This window comes from Plectropomus leopardus, chromosome 13 (assembly GCF_008729295.1).
Source record: "Plectropomus leopardus isolate mb chromosome 13, YSFRI_Pleo_2.0, whole genome shotgun sequence".
NCBI classification, from domain to species: domain Eukaryota; kingdom Metazoa; phylum Chordata; class Actinopteri; order Perciformes; family Serranidae; genus Plectropomus; species Plectropomus leopardus.
Genome location: NC_056475.1, coordinates 1,072,965 through 1,082,697, shown reverse-complemented (window position 1 = coordinate 1,082,697; position 9,733 = coordinate 1,072,965). Strand labels below are relative to the sequence as shown.

At 37.7% G+C, this 9,733-nt stretch overlaps 1 protein-coding gene across 1 annotated transcript in view; it reads right to left on the bottom strand.

Moving 5' to 3' along the window:
* Positions 1-8,945: 8,945 nt before the first annotated feature.
* The window catches only part of LOC121952696 (glutamate receptor 1-like), a 36,312-nt gene continuing 35,524 nt past the window's right edge, over positions 8,946-9,733 (bottom strand). Inside the window, exon 4 of the mRNA XM_042499504.1 lies at positions 8,946-8,950. Within this exon, the coding sequence (XP_042355438.1) occupies positions 8,946-8,950 (5 nt within the window). The remainder of the gene's footprint in view (positions 8,951-9,733) is intronic.

Sequence of the window (9,733 nt, the reverse complement as noted above, 5' to 3'; positions counted from 1 at the left end):
TAGGACAGTTTATTCATAACTCTGTCTGTGGATAAAAGTTTAAGTGTGGTCTTCATATGCTTTTTAATTTATAATTTATAATGTATAATTTATCATTTATTTCATTTTATACTATACTATAGTACTATATTTGGTGAACTACCCCTTTAATTTTACCATCTTCATTGCCTCAAATCACAGCCTTTGGAAAATCCATATTTATATATCTGCCACATGCAATTTTCATGCACAGAAATGCAAACAGAGTGAGGGAAAACAAAGACAGAAGTCGTCTCTATAGACTGATTGTTTTTCTTAATTAAGCCGCTTCAAAAAAAAAAAGAAAAGTTTTTTTAAATCTGCAAGTTCACATTTCAGTTGTGCTGTTTTCAGGTTCCACAGTTAAATTCAGTGTAAATAAAAAATAAATCTGCTCAGTTCTTCACAGAATATGTTTTATAACTTCTGTCAAACTGACTCATACAAAAAATAATCATTTAATCTTTTGAGAAAAGGAGAGATTTGATTGGTTGCTGAGCTTGTTTCTAAAATTTACATAATTGGTTGTTTCTCCATCACATGCGTCACTTAGTTCTGGTGGGCGTGACTTGTCTCGCTCTCATCCAATAGCATGCAGTCTGTTAAAAATTAAATTAAATTAAAAAAAAAACAGCACTCATAGTGGGCGGGGCCTCTCTTCAACAGGAAGTGTGGTGAAGGTGGGCGGAGCCTATCAGAGAGCTTTCCTCTCCAAATTGTCACGTCGTCAAACTCTCGGCCAATCAGATGTTGTCGAATTATACCGAAGAAACATCAAAGTCAGACTGAAATAAAAACATTTATTTGTTTAATATATTAGTCTTAACTCAAATTCACACACAGTTATATCATGTCGTATTACTGTACTACTTAATTATTTATTAATACTTTATTGTAGTTTCCCATAATTAACCTATTTTTTTGTAGTTTCCTGTAGTTTCCTTTTTTGTTGTTTATTTTTTACCTTCTTGTAGTTTCTGTTTTTGTGGTTTCCTGTAGTTTACGTCGTTTTTCTTTCTTTGTTTCTGGTTTCCTCTATTGTAGCTTCCACATATTTCCTTTAGTTTCCTTTAGTTTACATTTTTGTAGTTTCATGTAGTTTCCCTTTTTTGTACTTGTAATTTACTTAATTGTAGTTCCTCTTTTGTAGTTCCATGTAGTTTTTCTTTTTGTAGTTTCCTATGTGTAGTTTGCAGTAGTTTGATTTATTGTAGTTCTTCTTCTGCAGTTCGCTGTAGTTTACATTATTGCTGTTTCCCTTTGTTTGAATTTTTTGTAGTTTTGTCTTCTGTGGTTTTCTGTAGTTTCTATCTTTTGTAGTTTGCTCATGTTTACTGCAGTTTCCTCTTTTGCAGTTCCCAGTACTTTACTTTTTTGTACTTTTCTGTAATTGTATTTTGTAGTTTCCCGTAGTTAATTATTTCTTTGTAGTTTATTTTTATTTTTTTTCCTGCAGTTTACTTTTTTGTAGTTTCACATAGTTCCTGTTTGCAATTTGCTGTAGTTTATTGTAGTTTCCTTTTTGTTGTTCATCTTTACAGTTTCCTTTATTTTCTCTATTTTATTTTCCTCTAGTTTACTTTTCTGTAGTGTTTCTTAATTACTTTTCATGTATATTCGTTTACCGGTGTCATTTTTACACTTTAATTTACATTTCTGCAGTTTCAGTCTGACTTTGAGTCTTTTCTCCTCGTCGCCACGCTGACGACTGGTGAAGGTTCGTGTGTTACAGCAGGGGGTACAGGACAGATCGGGACAACAGCACCAGTGTGTGTGTGTGTGTGTGTGTGTGTGTGTGTGTGTGTGTGAGGGGAGGAAGAGGAGGGGTGGTAAGGCTGTGGTCAGTGGCTTCGATTTCATCAAGTGTTGGTTAGCAGCCATAAACAGAGAGAGACGGAGGTCGAGAGTCAAAGGCTGACAGAGAGAGAGAAAGAAATGTAGCAACAGTTTCCAAAATCTGACATTTTACATCTGAATGTAGGAAAATCGGCGTCTCTTCCGGGCCAGATTCTGATGCAGATTATCTTTAGAAAGACAAAAACCCCACAAAAACGTCTTTTTTCAGACACCGTACGACACCCAGCGTGGTTTAAAAACGTCGATATAAAAGTTGCAACTAAAGAAAGTTGGAATTTGGATTTAAAGTGATGTAAAAAGTCAGATTTTTCAGCAGAGTCGCCGTCTGTCTGTCTGTCTGTCTGCGGCTGCCTCACTGTGCTGACCACAGAATATTCTGGAGAACAGAAGGAAGCTGAGCAGAGAAAAGCCTCTGAAGAAATCTGATCTGGAGACGTGAAAACCCCTTATCTCCAAAAAAAAGGCTGCTTTGTCTGAGCGGGCAAAAGCCCGGCTCATTTTCTCATCAGTTTGCATAAACGTATCTGACTGTAGTTTGGAACGAGCTCTGAGGTCATGAAAGGCGCTCGGCGGCGGACAGCCTCGCAGTTTGAGGTTTCCACGTGCCGTCAGACAAAAGTTTTTCCTCCGGCTCTTCAGAACGGTCAGCTGAGCAGCAGGGTCACACTCCAAAAACAAAAAGAGCTTCCACAAACCGAAAAGACGTTCCCTCAATAAAATACTAATCACAAATGCAGATTTTTGTGCCAGCAGGTCCTGAACCTAAATTTGGTAGATCTGAATTTGCATTTCAAACTATGACATTATACATCGTGTCTTAACCCCTTCAAACCTGGATCAACATCAGTGTTCTTGTGTTGCGTTCAGACACCTTTCAAAAGCTGTTTAACCCTTTGAAACCTGAGCATTGTTTTAATGTTAAAAAACAGGCAAAAAAGACAATGATCAATTTAACAAGAAATTTCATAAAACTTGCCAGAAAGAAAAAAAACTGAAAATTTGTTTTTTTAATGGGGAGGGGGATTATCAAAAATAATAATAATAAAAAGTCAGGAAAAATGTCGAGAAAGTATATTGATGATTATATATTTAAACGTATGTAACAGAATAAATATATATATATATAAGCACCTTTTTCTTGTTTGTTTTTGACTTAAATTTAAAGGAAAAGTTCAACTAATTTCTTTCTTACTGAGAGTTGGATCTTAAAGCGATCCTAACCATCAGGCTGAAAGTTGCGTCTTCTTGGTGAAATCTTCGGTTACAGATAATAAAACTTTAAAAATATTTAAAACATTTCACAGTGTACCAAATTTACGTTCAACACCTGGTGGCAAAAACAGCCGTCCAAATACTGGAACTTAATGATGCATTTGATGATTTGTATTTTTTTTTTTTTTTTAAAGCTGCATATATTTTTCACACTCAGAGAAATAGAGTTACATCCTGGTAACTACTATTTCTACTACGAAAAAAGTCAACAAATGCGCTGAATTGGACCAGAAAAATTAGCAATAAAAAAACACAAAAACTGCACTTTCTAATATTCTTCAAGAACAAAATCTGCAAAAAAAACATTTTTTTTCTTTTCAGAGTGTGCCTGCTGGAGTTTGGGGTATTTGGGGGTGTGGGTCTGATGAGGGTAAGGTGGGGTGGGGTAAACCAACACATGACCTCGGGACCAGGCCGAGCAACCTCAAGAACTGACCTTTCTGCCGGAGTCCTTGTGTCCACACTCCCCCTTGTCATACCACCACTTGTTTTTCAACTTGTCTAAGACGGCTTGTTCATTGAGCTTCAGTACTGCTAGGTTTACTGGGATTCTTCAAAGACCCATGTGAGGAAGGGAGGGGGAGGGGGGTGGAAATAACATAAATAACATTATGCACCTCCATGTTATCTTATGTTATTGTTCAGCTGCACAGCAACACGGCTGCGGCGGCTACAGCAGCAGCATGAGTTTAGCAAAAGTGGCATTGCAGTACAGTCTCTTTGGTACGCTACAGAGAACACCTCAACAACAACAGAAAGAAAAACAAAAAACAGGCACAATCACACGTAAACATGTTTTGGTAAATGTTAGCGTCAAAGTGATATGCATTAATACTCCATCTAGCTTGTTTCTGGCCTGACTCCCTACGTGCGAGATGTGTATTACTATATCACTTCGGGTAACCGGCAAAAGCTAAAAAACACTCCGGGATTCACGAAACAAAACAGTCTGAACAGAAACCAGAAAACAAGTCGTGTGCATTTTGTGGAGAGTAGGTGCAGGCCTGCTGTAGTTAACATTTTGGGGGGAATGAAGTGTTCATTAACAGGGAATTGGCTCCAAAGATGATCAGAGGGGATATTTTACCAACCAAGATAATCCTGGTTTATCGTCCGTTATCTCGGCTATATTGCTTTACGGTGAAATAAATTATTTCCATGTTTAGACTTGGATTATATTTCCATGATGCCCATGTACCAGTGCCACCTTTCTTTACCTACAGTATGAAAAAAGATGCTGAAACTAACTAAATTAAGCAACTAATCTTTTCAAAAATTGTATTGACAGTTACTTAATACACATACATAATTGTGGAGTCCTGTTTCCCAAATGTTTGTCTTTTGAAAATTGCAAGAAAATAACCTAAAGGGCTCTTGCATTTAGTGCAAAGGTTTGTTTTGATTCATGAAACTTTAAAAATTAAAACGTGAGAAGGCTCAATTTCATATTTAAAGAAAAGAAAATGGTCTTGTATTGTGCACTAAGAGCTTAACTTTGCACGGCTGTCTCATTCTTAAAACAACCTAATTAAGCCTACAGGTTGATCTTTTACGTGGTGAATAATATAGACCATTATATCTCCTATGTAAAAAATAACCCATATCCCATATGTAGGAGATAATATCTCCTTACATAGGAGATAACATCCTGTACATAAATGATAATATCCCACTGACATCCTGCATGTCTCCTGCATAGAAGATAACATCCCATACATTGAAGACAATATATCATACATAGGGGATAAAATCCTGTTGGTTCGGAAATTACATCACTTATGTAGGAGATAAATCCTGTATGAGGGAGATAAAATCCCTGTGTAGGTAGAAGATATCTTGCACATAGGAGATAAATCAGGTTTTGTCAAACATTGCACCAAAAAAAGTTGCCTTTCAGGAATTATGTACATTTTGTAAATTGCAAATTCGGTTTCAATTTCATTTTCTCAACTTATTTAAATAGGCCCATTGATGGCTGAAACACGGACAAATCCGAGCTGCCAGGGTGAAATTCAACTTTCTAAATTAGTTATGTAAAATACCCCCTGGATCAGAAGGTGAGAAATCACCAATGTTTTTCTAAAAGTGAATAATTCGGATGGATCAAATCACGTTGTATTCCAGAGGAACCGGTGTTTCCACAGCTGTGAAAGACACCAAACAGCAGGTTTAGGTACAATTTCAGCGGTGCCATCCGGAGTGTTTTCTGCATGATATTTAAGTTGTGGGTTGTTGCCGGTTACCCTGGTGTGCCATTGCCTGTCGTTACCCGTTGGGGGTTACGGTGATCTGACCTTGGAGTCCCCTCCCCCGGTGCCGCACTCTCCCTTGTCATACCACCATCTGTTTTTCAATTTGTCCAACAGGCCCTGCTCGTTCAGTTTTAATACTGCCAAGTTAACAGGGTTTCTACGAGGATGATAGTAATAAGGGATAAAAGGGAACTAGGTGTTAATGAGCAGAGGACTGCCATGGTGAAGAAAGCAACATCATTACAAGTAATCTGCTTATGTCAGGCATGTTAATTCTGCAAATGAATGGTCCTTTAAAGGAGAGGTTCGCTGCTTTTCGACCCAGACCTTGTTAAAATGTTATTTCTCATCTTTTAAAGTTGTGCATATCCCACATCCACATAGTTTGAGTGTGAAAGACTGCTGCGGCCATTCAGGTGCTCAAAAAGAAAAAAAAAACAGAATAAACCATCCCATTTAAAAAATCAAAATCTTGCAGACAACACTACAAAAGCAGTCGCAAACCAAATGTCAGAAATGTCTGTCGACTGTGAGCTTCCAAATTTCCAAAAAGAAATGACAATACCAATTTATTGGTACTGCGGAGAAGATTGTTCCTCCAGGCTGTGGGACTCATAAACTCCTCCTTAGAGGCCAAAAGATGCAGATGATTTAGGGACAAATTTTAATTTCATTTTTTTGAAACTACAAAGAATGACAAATAAATCTACCTTGTACGGCCCATGGAGTATCAAATTAGTTCAGGCACAGCACTTTCATTTTTGAGAAACTACAGATGATATTCAGCTACAAACTGAAGAAAAGTACAGAGAGTCTTTGCTGTAGAGATGAAAGGCTGTGTCGACCTGGTAGGTTTTTAGAATATCACAGACCGGCACACTGCACGTATGTTTCTTAGTAGTCAGTCTTTAGGAGTCAGGTGACTCCTGTAGTCAAAAAGCAGCAAGAAAAAGCGTCTTGGAACCATCAGTTTGTGGTTTCTTCAATGAAAAGGTGAAAGTTGGAGGTTGAGGGGAACCTGAGTTGGTTGAAGGCCAATTCTCTGAGAATCTCTCCAGCTTGTGTTAACCGTGTGTGTTAGACCTTATTTACTGCTTCTAACACAAAAACATATTCCAAAACCACATTAAAAGCTCCCATTGACTTAAGTACTAAAATGCTAACTGATTTCCAGGTTTTAGGACTCATTTCTGGGGTTCTTTATACACTTAGATTAAGATCTATGTTCTCAACCCAGGATCACGGTCTTTTTCAGGGAGTGAACCATCCTGGCTGCAGTAATACGTCTTTGGGATGGACTTAAATGTAATGTTTGTTTTGAGCACCTGAAGACATGAGACTTTAATACAAGCGGCGAGGACAAAGTGAGTCAGCATGGCGTTAGCGTCACCAAACACGATAGAGGAAGGACTTTGATATTTTGGGAAGACGTCCAAATGAAACCAATTCTACTTCAGAGGAGCCATAAGGAGATTCCTAGAAAGAAACTCTCCTGGGAGTCTTTCTCTGGACATGTCCCAAGCACGACAGACTGGGAGGACATCCATGGGTAAAACTTGGAAATGCTGGAGAGACTACGTCTCCCAACTGGTTTAGGATCACTTGGGGATCCTCCAGGAAGAAATAGAGGGAGTTTTTCTCTGCTGTGAATCGATTGATGAATGGAAATAAATTGCTTTGTAAGTTTGCTTTGAGCCCAGTGATCAGCTGCAGCAGAAGAGTTCATTTCTGATTCACTAGTGAAGGAAAAAGACATTTTAATACAGTCTGGGTTGAAAAACAGCAAATGTGTCCTGCTACCGACTACTGCGCAGCAATCCTCGACTACTTTCCATTCATTACCTAATGAATAAACGAGGAACAACAGTCAAATGTTTGGACAGAAATACCAAGTGTGTTATGAAATAGTGCGCTGAAATACTAAAGTGAAGTAGGTGAGAAAATGCCTGTTACATTTTACCGACCGTGTTTTATTATTGTATATTATATTATTATTTTGCCCACTAATGTCTGTTGTTCCTCTTTACATACCAGTGATGGTCAAAGCTCGAGTGGCAGAAGGAAGTGGAGATGTTTCAAAGAAAGACGAATTTTAAAAATGATCAGTGACGAGTCAACCAGCATTAGTTCAGTGTGAAGGGACAAGAGCAATAATTAACCCCTTGAAACATGAGCACATTGGTTTGATTACTTTGGAAAAAATCATGGGGAGAGGGCAATGAGAAACTGAACAAGACAAGGCCCAAAAATAAATAGAAAAAAAGAAAATGAAAAGCAAATAACAAATAACCCTAATTTTCAGGTAATTTTTTTATCACATCCTGCAACGTGCTGAACATTTCCTGTCAAGCTTCTTATTGCCTTTTCCCCAAAATACGACACATTAACATGCTCACAAGTGATTTAACTCTTTCTAGACTGGGTGTCGAATATTCAAAGTGGATATCAATGCAGTAAAAAAATCAGAACAGCACTCATTATAACTTAATTATTGTCACACAGACGTTTCGGGCTGGACGCCCTTCTTCAATGTGTAAATTTTGCAATATTACAGAACATTTTTTTTTACACATTTGTAATATTGCCAAATCTACATGCTAAAAGGGCGTCCAGCCCGAAATGTGTGTGTGGAGTGCTGTTCTGCTGTTTGCCTTTTCCCCCAAGTTTTCAGGAGAAATCAAACCAATTTGCTCAGGATTTTAAAGGGTTAATGTGACAATGGCAGCAGCAAAAGAAGAGTTTTGTTCTAAATTGCATTATGTAAAGTAAAATATACAACAGACACTTGAGTGTAAAAGATTAAACAATCCACATGAAAATTATTTGAATCCAACTTAATTTGAATTTTTTTGAAAATCAAGAACAGCAATGTCCCACTACCTAAAAATCAAGGAATTCGGTAAAATTGCGTGGTCTTAAAACTACTTTGTATTTCTTGACACCATTAAAGTTGTCATTAAACTTTGGTCAGAGTGATAGTTGGAGTTAAAAGAGCAGAATTCTTATTAACAACCAAATTAAAGAATCATCATCTCAGTGGCACATTAAGAAAACGCATCCAAAGAGACAAAACTAATTAAGCAAACATCTTCTCCAATAAACCAAATAACTCCCCACTGACCGACAGCAGACTCCAATAACTATTTAAAACCATGGCAACAAGCGTGTCCCAGCCATGTGCATCATTTTTTTAGTGTAACCCAGAGACAGATTAATATTGTGGTGCTGCTTGTAGTGAGTTCCTGTATTTGCATGTTTTCTTAAAGGAATACTTTAAAAAAAAGTATATCATTTAGTCACGTCGTGTTGCCTTGTGGAGAAAACTTAAGTTCCTTTTTTCCAAATTTAATTTGATTTGATTCGATTCATTTTGATTCAATTCGATTCATTTTGATTCAATTCGATTCGATTCGATTCGATTCAATTTAATTTGATTGATTTAGTTTAGTTTAGTTTAGTTAAGAAGGGACAGTGTGAAGTAATAGATATAGATAAGGTATAAAAATGCCAGAATCAGCCAGGAGGCTAGTTTTTATCTGTGGTCCCTCAGCCTAAAACACAACAAAAAAAGAACAAAGAAATGGGGCATACAGAAGCCATTTTCTGTCAATCAGTGCTCGATAAATGGGTTCATATTTGGCTCGCTTCTCATTCATCTCACCTGTACTATTGGTCATACACCCATTTCCGACATTGCTTCTTATATTTTGTGCCCAATCAATCTGATACTTATAGAATATATAAATAACGTAAACTGCAACAATGTCGTTTTAGAGCAAAACTCTCCGAATGATCCGCTCAGACTGAACAGCAGCACAGTCGTCTTGAGTCCTGGCAGCTGTGATTCTGCAGATACAGCAGCAACATGAGCTCAGACGCTGGTTGATGGAGGTTTTTTTGTGTGGAAACGATGAAATGAAGAACTTGTTATTGTCAGCTGTTAGTACTGAGAGCCGGTCAACCCAGAGAAAAGAGTCCACAGTCTGTTCAAATGGAACTAATGAGCTGTGTAAAGGTGATTATCCAACGTGCTCGACATTCGAGTGCTTTAACACAACTGTGTGTTGCTAGGAAACTGATCACAAAGACCGACACCGTCTTTTCAGACATGGTGAATAACATCCACTGCTCCGCTTTTTTTCCTTTTTTCTCAATAATGTCAGTAGAAGTTATAATCTGCTGTCAGAGATTCGCACTTAATTATTTGCAGAAAGCCAATGTGCTCGATTCGGTTTTTCTGTCTAACACTGATTGATACTGTTAGGACCTACACACACACACACACACACACACACACACACACACACACACACACACACACACACACACAAACA